Below are 17,872 nucleotides of genomic sequence, written 5' to 3' on the forward strand. Positions count from 1 at the left end.
TCCTTAATCTTTTCCACTTTTATAGCCAAAAAATCTGAAGAGTCTAAGGTTCCTGTCAATATTAAGTCTATCATTTTAGGGTTTTTCCATGAATCTGCTACTCCCCAGCACCCATCTACCATCAATTTGGCAAAACTGTGATGTTATTAGCAACAAAAATGGAAATTACAAGGTGAAAGATTTGACGGTGACATTGTGAAGGATGCACTGGGTTGGGATTGCCCCCATGTAATTTATGACATACATGCTCCCCAAAATCAGTTGTTCTTTGGCTCTTCCTAACTTTCAAACTTATCCTCTATAGTAAACCAGGACAGAATCCTGTCTCACAAGTCATATCATCAACTAGGATTTCAAAATATCCTGTTGTTGAGAAGATGCATTTTATCCATCCTGTCCCCAGGCACAAGCCTTGGAAAGAACTTGAGAGAACTTGAAGAATATTGTTTGTGCTTATTTACCTTCTTCCCCCAATATAAACATAAAACATAATATTATATGTAAAAATAAATATATTGAAAAAAATAAAAATAAATATATTGGGTTGGCCCAAAAGTTCATTTAGTTTTTTCCATACAATGGATCTAATAGCACTTAGTTGTCTTTAACTTTATTGAAAACAATTTTATTAGATTATATTATGACAGCTGTCATTCAGCATGCATTAAAAAAACATAAAAATTGGTGAACTTTTGGGCAGCCATTTTAATATTGAAGATGTAAGAAGAAACACAACATTTTCAGCATATTAGGCTTTATTATTTCAAGACAGGTAAAAATGCAACTTCAACAAAACAAGATTTGTACAGTGTATGGAGAAGGTGCTAATACTAATGGAATGTGTCAAAAGTGGTTTGCAAAGTTTCTTGGTACTATTGACATTTTTGCCAAATAATTCTTTACTGTGGGGCTGTTTTATGCATTGGAAGATATTTAGCAGCGCCCCTGGCCTCTAACTTCTAGAAGCCAATAGTGGGAGATAGCCAACATACTCAAAATATCCAAGTTAATGAAGTTATTGGTGAAAATGAAAAATGCGTCTTTTATTTCATGAAAAAAACTAAATGGACTTTTTAGCCAACCCAATAAAATATGATGGTACAGGCTCCAGAATCAGACAACTTGAGTTTGGATCCTATTTTTAATCTACTACCTACCAGTTTTGTGATTTAGCAAGTTAGTTAATTTCTCTGAGCCTCAGTTTAATTATGTTTAAAAATAGATAGTGGTAGTACCTACCTTAAGGTGGGTTATAAGGATGAAGTAAGATAATAGATGTAAAGGACATGGAATAGTGCCTGGCACATAATGAGTATTTAATGTGTTGATTCCCAGTGTTAGAACTACATGTCACAGTGTTGGAAGTGCATGTGGTAGAGTAGTTGTTATTTCCTTATACTTCAGTTATACTTTTGGATCTTGTTTGATTTGAAGAAAAAAATAACTTGAATAGCTATTAATTTAAAGAGATTTTATTTTATAGTTACAAACCTTCCCATGAAGAAAAATCCAGGACAAGATGCATTTATCACTAAAATCTACTGAACACTTAAAGAAGAAATACTAACAGTTCCACACAGACTCTTTAAGAAAGTAGGAGAGAGCACTTTCCAACTTATTTTATGAGACTAATATTACCCTAATACCAAAACCAGAAAAAGATATTATAAGAAAAGAAACTATAGACTAATCCTTCTTGAAAATAGACTCAAAAGTCTTTAACAAAATGTAAACGAATCATACTCAACAACTTATGTGAAAGATAGTACAGTATGACCAAGTAGGGTTTATCTCAGGAGAAAATCGGTTTGTCACTCAAATACCAGCATGGTTCATGACATTTAAAAATAAAAATACTTTCTCAAGTCCTATAGAAAATACATTTCTCAGAACCCACCTCCCCCTTCATGATAAAAACTTAGCAAGCTCGGAATACAATGGAACTTTTTTAGCCTGACAAAGGGCATCTTTGAAAAAAGTCTGCAGCTAGCATCATATTTCATGGCAAAAGACACATTGACTAAAATAGCTGCTAAAATTGAAAACTGACCATTTGCATGTTGTTGGTGGAGCTCCTGCAATGTACCATTTCTGGTAAGAATAAGAAATGCTTATTAAGTATTTTAGAAAAGAGTTTGGCAATGTATTATACATACGCTTTCCATATGATCCAGCAGTTCCACTCTTAGGTGTTTGTCCAAGGGAAATGAATATGTAGGTTCAAACAGATATTAGTATAGGAAAGTTTCTAGGAGCCTCATTGTAATAGCTAAGAGCTAGAAGCAACCCAAGTGTTCATTATCAGGTGAACAGATTATGGTATATCCATAGTGCAGGATGCTACTTAGCACATAAAAGGAATTAATTAGTGATAAGTGTAATACCGTGGATGAATCTCCAAGATATGTTATTCTAAAGAGGTAGACACAAAAGATAGGTATAATGATTTCATTTATAGGAAACTATAGAAAGTACAGATCACTGTTTGCTGTGTATAAGGTTTTTTTTTCATTGCGAGGACATTTTTTCATTGCTTTTAAAGAGAGAAGAAGGGAGAGAGAAACATCGATGAGGGAGAGAAGCATTGACTGGTTGCCTCCCATAGGCACCCAGACTGGTGATCATAGGTGCCCAGATGAAGAATTGTACCGCAACCTTTTGGTTACGGGATGACTCTCCAACCAACTGAGCCGCACCAGCCAGAGCACCATGTGTAAGGGTTTTGATGGGATTGCATTGGAAGCCATCAAAAGATTGCAAAAATGAGCATTTTGAGGATAGTAAAAATGTTTCATATGTTCGTTGTAGTGTTGGTTATGCACCTGGATATATTTTCAAAATTTATTGAGCTGTACAGTAAAAATGTGTGTATTTTACTATATGTAAATGATACCTCAATACAATTGAAGGAAAAAACTAACTTCCTCAGAAATTTTTTTTAGAATTCTCTGAAGGAAAAATAAAAAGCCAGATATCTACATTAACATCTGTTTTTTATTTTTGTCATGGAAATTTGAAAAATTTTGGCATGGAATATTTTGGGGATCTCTAAATATACACCAACACATCATGGTGTCTTAAATAATTGAAAACTATCTAGTAAAGTGTGTAGATTTGTATGCTAATATGTTGAAGTGGAAGCATAGGTCATTAATCTGGATATGAGATAGGATTGTACTAGGTACAGTATTGATATTTCTGTAGATAAGGTATGATGATTACCTCTTTTGGAACTGAAGCAAACTGATATTTCTATTTTTACAGGAAAGAAATATGTTTATTATTACTTTAATATCTTCAACAAAGATTTAATGTTTATTTACGATTTCACTTTCTTAGGTTACAAGAGATGATATGTTATTAAGTCATAAAAACACCAGTGTTCAGGAGGCTGCCACAAACAGGTACAGTTTTGGTTAAACTGAATTAAATGATTTTTTTTTCTTCTTAACATTTTTGGGGGCCTTTTTCCCTTTTTTTTAGTCTATCACAACATGATTAGACTGAATTAAATGATGTTCTTTTCCTCTTAACTTTTTTTTGGCCCTTTTTCTTCTTTCCCAATCTATTACCACATGATTTCAGGATATCTATTTGGAAGACAGCTTGAATTCACTCTTCTTTCCATTACATTGTTGCTTAAAACCTAGTTTTAGATTATTTGAAGATACTCCTAGTTAGTCTCTACATTCTGATTCTTCTTCAACTGCTGTAAACTACAGAGAAAAAACAACTTTATGCATTTTTTTCAATTTTATTTATTTTTTTAGAGAAAGGGGTAGGGAAGGATAAAGAGAGAAAAACATTGATTAGTTCCCCAGCAACCCAGGCATGTGTGCCCTGACTGAGAATTGAACCAGCAACATTTTGGTTTGCAGGCCGGTGCTCAGCCCACTGAGCCACACAAGCCAAGTTACAGGCATTTTTAATCTTACAAGGTACCTGGGAGGAATGTATATTATTTCTCTTAGGTATGCTAGTTTACTCTAGGGCCATCCTGTCTTCACAATGGCTTTGTTCTTATAAAAAATTTTTTACTGTGGGTTCTCATATTCGAGCAAATTTTTCTGCTTTTCTTTCAAAGCCCCTTCTGCTCTTCTTTTCTTTAATGAGTATTATGCCATTTATTCATCTTACTAGGCTTTTATTCTCTGCTTTATGCCAGTTTGTTTCATCACTGTGTATCCGATGTTCTGTGCTACTTGTTTACAATGTTTAGTACCAACTAAACAACTACAATGTTTAGTTGGTACTAAACATTGTTGAATAAATGAGTGCTGTTTTTTTCTCATTATAAACTTATTCAGTGGAGTGTTTTCTGATTAATTATATTTGGTTCCGGATACTGTAATCAATATAAAACTTAAGAATATAGCAGGTTTTGTATATAGAACTTTATAGTTAGTTTCCAGCAAACACACTAATTGGTGATCAGAGTAAAACTGGATTTTCTCTCTCTTTTTTTTTTTATACACTCCAAGTAGGAATTTATTGTGTCTTTTAAGAATAGCCTTGACACTTAAAGGAGTAAAAATGTCATTTTCTTTTTTTTATTTTGACATGCCTTTCAAATACTTTATTTTATTTATTTTTTAAAGTACATTTTATTAATTATGCTATTACAGTTGTCCCGTTTTTCTTCTCCCCTTTATTCCCCTCCACCCTACACCACCCCACCCCTCAGCATTCCCGTCTGCTTAGTTCATGTCCATGGGTTGTAGATATAAGTCCTTTGGCTTTTCCATTTCCTATACTGTTCTTAACCTCACCGTCTGTTTTGTACCTACCATGTATGCTTCTTATTCCCTCTGTCATTCCTCTCCTTCTCTCCACTCCTCTTCCCTGCTGATAACCCTCCATGTGAGCTCCATTTCTGTGATTCTGTTCCTGTTTTAGTTGTTTGCTTAATTTGTTTTTGCTTTTGCTTTTTTTAGATTCAGTTGTTGATAGTTGTGAGTTTGTTGCCATTTTACTGTTCATAGTTTTGATCTGCTTTTTCTTACATAAGTCCCTTCAACATTTCACATAATAAGTGCTTGGTGATGATCAACTCCTTTAACTTGACCTTATCTGGGAAGCCCTTTATCTGTCCTTCCATTCTAAATGATAGCTTTGCTGGATAGAATAATCTTGGATGTAGGTCCTGGTCTTTCATGACTTTGAATACTTCTTGACAGCCCCTTCTTGCCTGCAAGGTTTTTTTTTTTTTTTGAGAAATCAGTTGAGAGTCTGATGGGAACTCCTTTGTAGGAAACTGTCTCCTTTTCTCTTGCTGCTTTTAAGATTCTCTCCTTATCTTTAATCTTGGGTAATGTAATCATGATGTGCCTTGATATGTGCTTCCTTGGGTCCAACTTCTATGGGATTCTCTAGACTTTCTGGACTTTCTAGAAGTATATTTCCTTTGCCAGACTGGGAAAGTTCTCCTTCATTATTTGATCAAGTAAGTTTTCAATTTCTTGCTTTTCCTCCTCTCCTTCTGGCACCCCTATGATTTGGATGTTGGGATGTTTAAAGTTGTCTCAGAGGTTCCTAAGCCTCTCCTCATTTTTTTGAATTCTTGTTTCTTCATTCTGTTCTGGTTAAATGTTTATTTCTTCCTTCTGTTCCAAATTGTTTATTTGAGTCCCAGTTTTCTTACCTTCACTCTTGGTTCCCTGTATATTTTTCTATATTTCACTTTGCATAGCCTTCACTTTTTCCTCCATTTTGCAGCCATACTCAACTAATTCAGTGAGCATACAGATTACCAGTGTTTTGAACTGGGCACATGATAGGTTGGCTATCTGTTCATCACTTAGTTCTATTTTTGGAGTTTTGATCTGTTCTTTCATTTGGGCCATATTTCTTTGTCTCAGCACATATGTTATGTTGTAAGGGGCGGAGACTTAGGTATCCACCAGAGTAGGGCAACCCAGGTCACTGCGTTGTGACCCTGTATGTCGGGGAGAGGTCCAAGAGGGAACTATACCACGTGCTCAGGTCTCACTCCGCTTTCTACCCACAAGTCAATTCGCCCAGTACCCACAAGCAAATTGGGCCCTTCTAGTGCTGATTCCCAGGTGGGTGGGTTTGTATACATTCTAGGACCCTGTAGGTCTCTTTAATAAACTCTACTGTGAGGCTTGTAGTTTCTCCTATTGCCACAACCCCCACATATTTTTATAGCCAGAGGTTTTGAGGATTTTTTTTCCCACTCTGGAACCCTGGCTTGTGCAGTCTGTCTTGCTCCTCAACTGTTCCTCCCAGTTTATCTGTGTGCAAATGTGGGATCATCCTTGATGTGCATCCTTTCCGTCCCAGCTGCCTGTCTCCTCCCCTTCTACCAGTCTGGATGAATGTTTCTTCTTTTACTCCTTGATGTCCAACTTCCATACATTTTGATTTTCTGGCCGTTCTGGTTGTTATTTTGTTTTTAAATTTGTTATTGTCCTTCTTTTGGTTGTGTGAGGAGGCAAAGTGTATCTACCTACACCTCCATCTTCGCTGGAAGTCCCTAAAACTGGATTTTCAACTTAACCTGTGAATTAATTCCAATAAATCAATTGACCCACAACATTTTTAATACTATTGTTATTATCAGAGCCTTTTAGAATAACCTCATTAATTTTTTTTTCCAAGAGGAAGATAATGGGGATAGAGCTTCCCAGTTCATTGAATTCTTAAAGCTGGAATTTAGGAGCATAGAATGTACTCCAATTTACTTCCAGATTTGTTTTTCCTAAATGACTGTTAATATTTTGAATAATATATTTTCCTGCTGGGATTTGATATACATCCTTTAAAATAAGTTCTTGTTTATACTAAGTTCTTGTTTAATTTAAACATGGGTCTATTTCTGGACACTTCCCTCTTCCGTTAAACTGGTATTTTTGCTTGTGCCATACCACATTTAAAAAAAAAATCCCCCTTTTTGAAATGAAATATTTCAGTCATAGAGAAAACTATGGAGATTATATGGACATATATGTGTATCAAATATCAAGCTTTATCCCATCTTCACATTTTGCTATTGTAGACTTAGACCACTTTTCTTTTATCTTTTTATTGAATTGTAATTCTCATTCCATAAAACTTAAAATTTATCTTTTAAAAGTATACAATTCAGTGCTTCTTAGTAAACTAACAAAGTTTTGCAACTATTACCACTGTCTAATTCCATAATATCGTCATTGCCCCTAAAAGAAACACCATACCCGTTTGGTCTCTCCACATTCCTTCCCACCTTACCCCTGACTCAGCTCCTACAAACACTATTCCATCTTCTGCATCTATTGGAATTGCCTACTCTGGACAGTTCTAATAAATAGAATTGTACAATATGTGACTCTTGTGTCTGGTTTCTTTCATTTAACCCAGTGTGTTCAAGGTTCATCCATATGGTAGTATGTATCGGTACTTCATTCGTTTTTATAGTGGAATAATGTTCCATTATATATATATACACCATAGTGGTTATACATAAATCAACTGATGGAAATTTCTGTTGTTTCCAGTTTTTGGCTATGATGAGTAAATCTGCTCTCAACATTCACATATAAGAATTTTTGTTAACATGAATTCAGTTCTCTTTTTTTTTTTGGTGACAATTTTAAATAGTTTTTATTTAAGACATCACATTTTTCACTTTACTATACAGTGCTTATAAAGTGCATTATTTCCTTTTCCTGTGCATATAGTCCATATTCAAGTATCAAGAATGCTAGGTTATTTACTGTATAGCAGGTCAATTTCTAAAACTGCGATGGAATTTGCTACAAATTTGGGACCTTCAGTAATTTGTGTGGAACAACGCTAAATCTATGTTCAAGGTTGGCTTCATCAGCCTCTTCAGTGGTTAAACCAGATGAAGCACCACCAGATGGAAGGGCTGCACTGCCAGGGAAGCCCCTGGCATTCCTCCTGGTGTGTCGCCTGCATTCTGGTACAGCTTGGACCTGATGGAGCTGCAGACTTTTTCCAGCTCTTTCTGCTAATGTTCAAATTCTTCCTTTTTTGTAGTCTGGTTCTTATCAAACCAGTTGATGATTTCATTGCACTTACCAAGAATCTTCTTTCTCCTCATCATTGGTCTTGCCTTGAAGTTTTTCTTCTTCAACAGTTTTCTTCATGTTGAATGCATAAGATTCAAGTGAATTCTTGGAAGACACCTCGTCCTGCCGCTTCTTATCGTCAGCTTTGTACTTCAGCTTCCTGGACCATGTGCTCAATGTCTTCTTGCTCAGATGCCCCTTGCCATTAGTGATGGTAATCTTGTCCTTTTTTCCGGCACTCTTATCCACAGAAGAGACATTGAGGATGCCATTGACATCAATATCAAAAGTGACTTCAATCTGAGGAACATGACGAGGTGCATGAGGTATGCCTGTGAGTTCAAACTTGCCGAGCAAGTTGTTATCCTCAGTCATGGCACGCTCACCAGGCTGCTTGTCAGAGCAGGTAGTGAAGGTCTATGTGTGCTTGATAGGAATGGTACTATTGTACTCGATGAGGACAGTCATGGCTCCACCAGCAGTCTCCATGCCAAGGGAAAGAAGAGTGACAAATCCAATAGTAGCAAATCTTTAGCATTTTTAGATTTGTCTCCAGAAAGGATGGCTGCCTGGATAGCTGCACCATAAGCAACAGCCTCATTGGTACTGATGCTCATATTCAACTATTTTCCATGAAAGAAGGCATGCAGGAGTTCCTGAATCTTGGAGATACAGTAGAACCACCCATGAGGACAATATCATGGAACTAGGACTTGTCAAACTTGGCATACTGAAGAGCTTTTCTACAGGGTCCTGGGTGCCATGGAAAAGGTCAACATTCAGTTATTCAAATCGGGCATGGGTGATAGAAGTATGGAAGTCGGTTCTTTAATAGAGGGAGTCCATCTCCGTACTGGCCTGGGTGCTAGAAGAGAGAGTATGCTTAGCATATTCACAAGCAGTACAAAGGCAATGAACAGCCCTCTTGTTCTCACAGGTGTCCTTATGCGTGTGCTTGAACTCTGCAATAAAATGGTTGACCATGTGGTTGCCAAAGTCTTCTCCACTTAAGTGAGTGTTCCTAGCTGTAGATTTGACTTCAAAGATTCCATCTTCATTTGTGAGAACTGAAACATCCAAAGTGCCACCTCCCAAGTCAAACATCAACATGTTTCTTTCCAGTTCTGGTCCAACCTTTTTGTCTAAGCTGTAGGCAATAGCAGTGGCAGTTGACTCATTTATGATTCTAAGACATTGAGACCAGTAATAGTTCCATTATCTTTGGTAACCTGATACTGAGAGTCTTTGAAGTAGGAGGTACTGTGATGGCAGCATTGGTAACAGTCTTGCCAAGGTGGGCTTCTGCGATTTCCTTCATCTTTGTCAAAATCATAGATGACACCTCTTACCTCTTATCAATAGAAGCTTTTTGCCTTTCCCTGCTATTCTACTTGGACCTTAGGCCTTCCAGCATCATTCGTCATCATGAAGGGCCAACGCTTCATATAAGATTGGACAACAGCATCATCAAATCAAGCTTTTGGCATCAAAAAACTGTGTTGGTAGGATTCATTGCAACTTGACTCTGCAGCATCACTGATCAATCATCCGGTATCAGTAAAGAAAACATAACTTGGAGTGGTTCATTTTCCCTGATTGTTGGCAACTATTTCCACTTTTCCATGCTGGAAGATACCCACACAAGAGTAGGTGTTGCCAAGATCAGTGCCAGCTGCAGTTCCCTTAAACATTGTTGCTTCAGTGCACGCAGGGCTTGCAAAGACCCAGACTGGAACAGCTATACCCGCGTTCAGTTCTCTTTAATGTATCTATACAGGAGGGGTATTGCTGAGTTATATGAAAACTCTTACGTTTAACTTTTTGAGGAACTGCCAAACTGTCTTCCAAAACAGCTACAACATTTTCCATTCCCACCAGCAATGCATGAGAGTTCTAAAATTTCTCCATATCTTTGCCAATGCTTATTATTCTTCATTTTTAAAATTATATTTACCCTAGTGAATATAAAGTGGTGCCTCATTGAGGTTCTGATTTTCATTTACCTAAGAACAAAAGATGTTAAATATCTTTTCGTTGGAGAAATGTCTATTCAGATCATTTTTTTATTAACAGCTTTATTGAGATATAATTCAAATACTATGCAATTCACCCATTTAAAGTGCACAGTTCAATGGGGTTTTTCACAAATTGTATTTTAAAAAATTAGGTTTCCTTCATATTAACTGCCATTACCTGAGTCAACCACACTTTATTCATTCTTTTATTAATGGACAAATGTGTGTTCCAAGTTAACATTGTGTGTGTTCCTCTGTATACACGTTTTAGGAGGATTTTTTTTTTTAATCCTTACCCGAGGACATTGTTTAAATTGCTTTTAGAGAGAGAAGCATCAGTGCAAGAGAGAAGCATCAATTGGCTGCCTCCTGTACACGCCTGGACTGGGGATTGTATGCACCCAGACCAGAGATTGAACCCACAACCTAGGTATGTGCCTTGACAGGGAATCGAATCTGCTACCTTTCACTTCCTGGATGATGCTGGGCCAACCAACTGAGCCGCACTGGCCAGGGCTGTCCTGAGGATTATTTAAGGTGTATACCTAGGAGTGGAATTGCTGGATCCTGACACATCCTGAGCAGAATGGATGCAGAAGCTTTTTTCATTTGCCTCTTTCCATGTTTGGCAACAGTGTAAACTACACAGAAATGATCTTTTGTTCAAGAGTTGGGAGAATTCATTGTAAAACATACTTGACTTTTAATGCTCACTGTTTCTTATATCAACTCCTTTTGTCTGCACTGTTTCTTCTTTCTGAAGCACAAAGTTAGTTTTTTCTCTGGTAACTTTTAAGTTTTACTGCTTATTCTTGGGGCTCTGAATTTTCATTACTGTATACCTAAGAATAGGTTTATTTTTTAAATTCTTGTTAGTATTCAAGGTGGTCTTTCAATCTGAAGACCTGTGTCTTTTTCAGTTCTGGAAAATCATAAGCCATTATCTTTTTGAAATTAGTTGAAATATCTTAGTTGAAATATCTTCTCTGTTTCTCATAACTGTTCCTTCTTTCTTTTTATCTCTTTGCCTCTTTTTGCCTCAGTGTTGTAGATGCAACCGTCCTAGAGTTCACTTCACTAATTATGTCTGACTTTTCCAATCTAGGATTTACCTCTTGTTTTTCTCAGTCTCTTCGTAGGATTGGACAGGAGTGCTCCTGTTTGCACACTTTTCAGTGATATTGGAGAGGACTGGGATTTCCTACCGGAGGTGTTATCTTTGTGGATGATGACCTTTGGCTGTACATTTCCACTTTTTCTCCCTGGCATTTAATCTGTCTGTAAGACTGCTCATATTAGTGTTTTTATCTGGGGTTAGACCCCCTTGTCATTACAGCTGGGCCTACAGGTAACATATTCTCTAGCATCCTCTCACCTGGCTGGTCCTGTTGTAATACTGGAGCATTCTAGGTGTTGCTTCTTTCTTAGAGGAGCTCTCCAGCCTGTGTCCTTAAATGGGGGCCCTCTCCTTAGGGTTTCCTGACAGTTCTCCCATATCTCAGGTATTCTGTATAATTTCTGTTCCACTGAACTTTCTCATCCGTGTCTTTGATAACAACTTTTAAAAACCAATCCGTTGATCTGTCTTTTTTGTGTAACTGCCCTTCTTTTCAAGATAAATCTTTCCTGTCCTTTCAGTGAGATTTAGGAGGGAGAGTAGCCCACACTTTGATCAATCTGTGAGTGAGTCTGACCTGGATTTGAAACTGTTGTGTGGTGGCTGGGAAAGGGTTTCACAAAAGCATATGAGTATGACCTTAACTGCTGTCATGCTCCTCACAAATTGTAATTTCTTATTTTCCCACATGAATTTGTTTTACTACTTTCCCAAGTCCTTTCTTTGAAAATACTGCCTATATCCATATAGGTCCTCCATAATATGAATTTATATTTTATTCCCAGTTCTGTATTAAATGAGAATATTGTGCCCCTCCCTGAAGATTCTCTTGCTCCAGTGCACACCACACCTGCAGGAAATGGTTCTATTCTAAAGGTAACAATACTTCTGTTTTTTAAGGCTTCCCCAAAGACCATACTAAATTGAATCCTATAGTATAACCATGGACATCTGGTGATTTCTGATTCACACCAGAACTTAAGTTATGAGAAAAGCATTGACACTAAATTCTCTAGGGAGAGTCCTATTGTCCAACTCCTCACAATAGGATGCCAGGGATTTTTCTCCAGTTCTTGTGTTATTTATTGGTATTTTCGGTTTTAGGTGGCCTTTGTTTCAGTTTTTGTTTTTTGGGTGCTGGCAGTGCTTCCCTAGTGTCTCAAACTATACATGGCACATAGTAGGCACTAATTATTTATTTAAAAATAAACTTTCTGAAATAACAGCAACCTGTCATTGTGTTGCACTATAACCAACTCACCACAGCTCCTCCCTTCCCCATGCTCTTGCTACACCCTCACCAGTTCAAACATCATAGAACATTGTTCATTGCCCAGTGAATGTTTTAATTTGCAAGTTAAGTGAAAAATTATTCTTGTAAATGATTTATCAGTATGCTTTTTTTATTGCATAAGGACATTTATTGTAGAAATTTACCAAATATTTCAAAAAAGAAAAAATTAGAAATTACATATATTCTTTTCACTACCCAAAAATAGTCTAGTTAACATTTACATGTATAATTTTTCAGACTTTTGGGTTAAAAAAAAGAGAGACAACCAGGAGCTTCCTTTATGCTAATTAAAATTATAAAAAGATATATTGACATCTTTGACTGATCATGGAAAATGTTATATGGAACCTGAGATTTTTTGCAACAGAGAAAGACATTTAGTTCAAAGATTTGTTGCATATATAATATATACTAGACATCATGCTAGGCTTTGGAAATTAAAATAGAATGAAACATGGTTCACTAATAACCATGATTCTTGAATGTCTCTGTTTATTTAAAGTTTAACTCAATTAAGCCTAGGTCAGAATTATACATTGAAAGTAAGTGGAAAAATTAGTCTGATGATTGATTAGTGGTTCATTTAACAAATATATATATATATATATTTTTTTTTGGTCTCCATAGGATGCTGCAGATGAATTGGATGCTTTGCTTTTATCTCTAACTGAGAACCTAATTGACCACACAGTCATACCACAGGTAAATATGCTTTAAAATAGCAAATGGAAAGGAATTTCTGTTTTGAAAATGTTGCTGCTAGATTCCAATTTTTGCGTTTTTTACAATTTAGTAAAACTTCTCATTTAATAAGAGCTCATATTTCAGTAACTGTTTAGCATTGCCTTTTCTGTGCTATAAAATTCTACTAGTTTGAATTTGTGTGTCACTGTATAGTGTATCACTACTATCATCCTATTTGTAATTCAGTACCATACTATAAATAGCAGAGGAAACGTGTGGTGACAAACCAGCTTCAATTTGGAAAATAAATTAATTTAAAAAATAAATAAAATAAAAAAAGAGTTAAGACAGTAAGGACATGTTTAATTTTTTAAAAAATAGAAAGCTGGGAGCATAAGAATCTGTAGAATTGAACATACTGATCATTGTTACAGTATTGGAAATGCCGTGTTAAGTACTATGACCATAATACAATAATTTCTTTCCCCCTGAAACTTAAAACCTAGTTGGATGAAAGATATACAGATAACTCATTTAGTGTCTTATGAGAGATATGACAGGAATTGCTGTAGGAACTAGATATCATTCCAAAGGCTTGAAAGTAAAGATGGTACTTTTTATGGTGCTGGATGCTTGCTTAGATCATTAGTTCTCAAACTTGGGTATGTAGCAGAATCGCCTGTAGGTGATTAAAATACAGTGATTAAAACACAGATTGCTAGATTTCACCCTCAAAGTTTCTGATTTGGTAAGTATGGGGTAGAGCCTGAGAAATTTTCTGTTTTTTTCTATAGCTATAATTTTACTATATCTTTCACATTTAGGATTTTAACCCATTTGAGCAGGTTGAGTGTTGGGGGAAAAGGATGTCAATTGTCATTTTGATATAACCCAACTATATATTTTGTCCTTATAAAAAGCCAGTTTTCTGAATATTATCTGCTAAATAATTCGTCCTTTCCCATTTGGTTTGTTACTAATCTTTCTGTTCTGTTTCATTATCTCTTTCTGTTGTTGTTGTTTAGTTTTTTTACTGGGATAAAATTGGTATACAAGATTATATATATTTCAGGGATACAATCTGATAATTCAATATTTGTATACAGTAGACCCCCTCTTATCTGCAGTTTCGTTTACCCACAAGCATAGTCCAAAAATATTAAATGGAAAATTCCAGAAATAAATAATTTATTAGTTTTAAATTACATGCCATTCTGAGTGTGATGAAATCTTGTGCCATCTGTCTTCATCCTGCCTGGGATGTGAATCATCTTTATCCAACAGATTCATTCACACTGTTGCTAGCCCTCTCTTTTTCTACTGTAGGACTATTGTGTTTTTATTTTTCTGGCTTTGTAATCTGTTCTAATATTTACTATATCTTTACTTACAAATTTTAGCATCAGTATGTCAGATTTTCCCCAAATATGCCTGCGCCTGTACTTTAATGGAGTGTGTATTAAATTTATAGATTATTTTGAAGAAAACTTGCATTCTAAAGTACCTTTTCCTTTTCATTAACTTTATATATATATAAAAATATATGTTTAACTTTATTTTTAAACATAAGAACATATGTTTTAACAAAACATATATTTTTTTATATATATAACTTTATATATATATTTCTCATCTTTATTTGAGTTGCTAAATGTTCTCCATACAATTTCTGTATTCTTTGTTAGGTAAAATCCTTTTACTGATATTGTGATATTTAATTTTTACTATTGAATTAATAAGTTGGTTTTGTGTCTAGCAAACTTGCTGAATTCTTTTATTAGTAATCTGCAGATGCTCTTGAATATTCATTCAACTTCTAGGGTATGTTTAGTGTCTGTCTATAATTATTGATTAATCCATTTCTCACACGTTGCTAGATGTTAATTTTTGTTTTGCATATTTTGAAGACAGGCTGTGAGATGCATATATGTTGTTGATAATTATACTTTCTTAAGTTCCTTTGAGCACTCTAAAGGATCCTCTTTGCCCCTTTTTTCTCTCTTAATTTCCCTTTTGATTGGTGTAAAATTGACACCCTAGCTTTCTTTTAAGTTTGTATTGCCTAGTAATTTTCTATCCTTTTATTTTCAATCTTTCTGTATCTGTTGGTTTTAAATGGACCTTTTGTGGACAATATTTTGCTGGATCTTGAAAATATTATCTGAGAGTCTCTATCCTATGATTGAGTTTAATCCACTTATGTTTAAGCATGGTAATTACAGGATCTGTTTCTGCCAGAATGATTTTTTGTTTACTTAGTTTCTTTTCTCTCTCTCTCTTTTATTTCCTATGGTAAAAGTCCATTTTCTTAATATTGGTGGGAAAATCATACTTTGTAATTTTATTCTTCTAATGGTTACCTAACTTATTAAAACCTGGATTTATATTAATTTTTATCAGACTCTAAGGCTATCAGTGCAAGGGCTAGTCTGAGTTTCCATAAAATAGGGGAGTTTATTAGCTTATAATCTAGATCTAAAAGTAATATCTAGAAAATTAAATGTTAAAATGAATCTTAAAAAGGCCCTGTGAAGCAGAAGCAATATGAGTGTTATTGCTATTACCTACACACATACTTAATAATTAAAGAATGACCTGCATGTAAACAGGTGTTTTTATCCTGTGTATGTTTTTGTGTTGTTCATTTTTATTTGTAACAGTCCATTGTTCAGAATCTTACCAAGAAGGCTATGATTTCTAATTAACTAAAATTTCAAAAAATGAAATGTTAAACTAGTGCTGGGGTGTGGGAAAGTCCTATTAAATGAACTGAAAGTAGTAGTAGCATTCTTGGAGTAGTAAATTTTTAGACTAAAGAGAGTATCAAAATTATAACAGGTTTTTAAGTGGTGAGGTAAGGTATCTGTGTTGTAAGAAAAAATCTTGGATTAAGAAGTTCATATCAGCTCAAAGATGCCATTAAGAACTGCCCCATCCACTGCTGACCAAGATGGAGATGGAGGTATAGGTAGATACACGTTGCCTCCTTGCACAACCAAAAGGAGGACAACAAATTTAAAAACAAAAAATAACCAGAACTGCCAGAAAAATGAACTGTATGGAAGTCTGACAACCAAGGAGTTAAAGAAGAAACATTCATCCAGACTGGTAGAAGGGGTAGAGGTGGGCAGCTGGGGCAGAGAGGACGCGTGGCGAGGCGGTGGCTGGAGGACCAGGTAGTCCCACTTTTGCATGCAAATAAACTGGGAGGAACAACTGGGGAGAGAGACAGACCACAGAACCCACGGTTCCGGTGCAGGAAAAGAAAGCTTCAAAATTTCTGGCTGTAAACACTTGCGTGGGGTGCAGCATCAGGAGAAACTTGCAACCTCACAGGGAAGTCTGTTGGAGAGACCCAAAGGGTCCTAGAACATACACAAACCCACCCACCTGGGAATCAGCACAAGAAGGGCCCAATTTGCTTGTGGGTAGTGGGCGAAGTGACTGAAAGGTGGCTGAGAGCCCAGCAAGTGCCATTGTTCCCTCTTGGACTCCTCCCCTACATACAGAGCCACAACACAGTGACCCGGGTTGCCCTATCCTGGTAAATACTTAAGGCTCTGTCCCTTACAACATAATAGGCACGCTGAGACAAAGAAATACGGCCCAAATAGAAGAACAGATCAAAACTCCAAAAATAGAACTAAGCAATGAAGAGATAACCAACCTATCAGATGCGCACATCCGGTAATCTGGATGCTCACTGAATTGGTTGAGTATGGTCACAAAATGGAAGCAAAAGTGAAGGCTATGCAAAGTAAAGTAAAGAAAAATATACAGGGAACCAACAGTGAAGGGAAGGAAACCAGGACTCAAATCAACAATTGGGAGCAGAAGAAAGAGATACACATTCAATCAGAACAGAATAAAGAAACAAGAATTCAAAAAAATGAGGAGAGGCTTAGGAACCTCTGGGACTACTTTAAATGTTCCAACATCCAAATCACAGGGGTGTCAGAAGAAGAGGAAGAGCAAGAAAACTGAAAATTTATTTGAAAATATAATGAAGGAGAACTTCCCCAATATGGCAAAAGAAAGAGACTTCCAGGAAGTCCAGGAAACACAGAGAGTCCAAAAGAAGTTGGACCCAAGGAAGCACACGCAAAGGCACATCATAATTACATTACCCATTACCCAAGATTAAAGATAAGGAGAGAATCTTAAAAGCAGCGAGGGAAAAGGAGACAGTTACCTACAAAGGAATTCCCATAAGACTGTCAGCTGATTTCTCAAAAGAAACTTTTCAGGCAAGAAGGGGCTGGAAAGAAGTATGCAAAGTCGTGAAAGGCAAGGACCTACATCCAAGATGACTCTATCCAGCAAAGCTATCATTTAGAATGGAAGGGCAGATAAAGTGCTTCCCAGATAAGGTCAAGTTAAAGGAGTTCATCATCATCACCAAGCCCTTATTATATGAAATGTTAAAGGGACTTATCTAAGAAAAGAAGATTAAAAACTATGAACAGTAAAATGGCAACAAACTCACAACTATCAACAACTGAACCTAAAGAAACAAAAACTAAGCAAGCAACAGAACAGGAACAGAACCACAGAAATGGAGATCACATGGAGGATTATCGGAGGGGAGAGTGAGGAGGAGAATGGGGGAAAACGTACAGAGAATAAATGGTAGGTACAAAATAGGCAGGGTAAGATTAAGAATAGTATAGGAAATGGAAAAGCCGGAGAACTTACATGTATGAACCATGGACATGAATAAGGCGAGGTG

General features: G+C 36.1%; 1 protein-coding gene and 1 pseudogene across 1 annotated transcript in view; one reads left to right on the forward strand and one right to left on the reverse strand.

Annotated features, from left to right (window-relative positions):
• EPB41L5 (erythrocyte membrane protein band 4.1 like 5) overlaps positions 1–17,872 on the forward strand; it is a 146,125-nt gene that overhangs the window by 116,976 nt on the left and 11,277 nt on the right. The window contains exons 20-22 of the mRNA XM_054575009.1: positions 3,340–3,404; positions 11,951–12,041; positions 13,087–13,161. Coding sequence (XP_054430984.1) covers positions 3,340–3,404; positions 11,951–12,041; positions 13,087–13,161 — 231 coding nt within the window. The remainder of the gene's footprint in view (positions 1–3,339; positions 3,405–11,950; positions 12,042–13,086; positions 13,162–17,872) is intronic.
• Positions 7,755–9,724, reverse strand: LOC129071858 (heat shock cognate 71 kDa protein-like; annotated as a pseudogene).

Source organism: Pteronotus mesoamericanus, unplaced genomic scaffold (genome assembly GCF_021234165.1).
Source record: "Pteronotus mesoamericanus isolate MK-2021 breed Mesoamerican mustached bat unplaced genomic scaffold, CSHL_Meso_final contig_27, whole genome shotgun sequence".
Taxonomy (NCBI): Eukaryota; Metazoa; Chordata; class Mammalia; order Chiroptera; family Mormoopidae; genus Pteronotus; species Pteronotus mesoamericanus.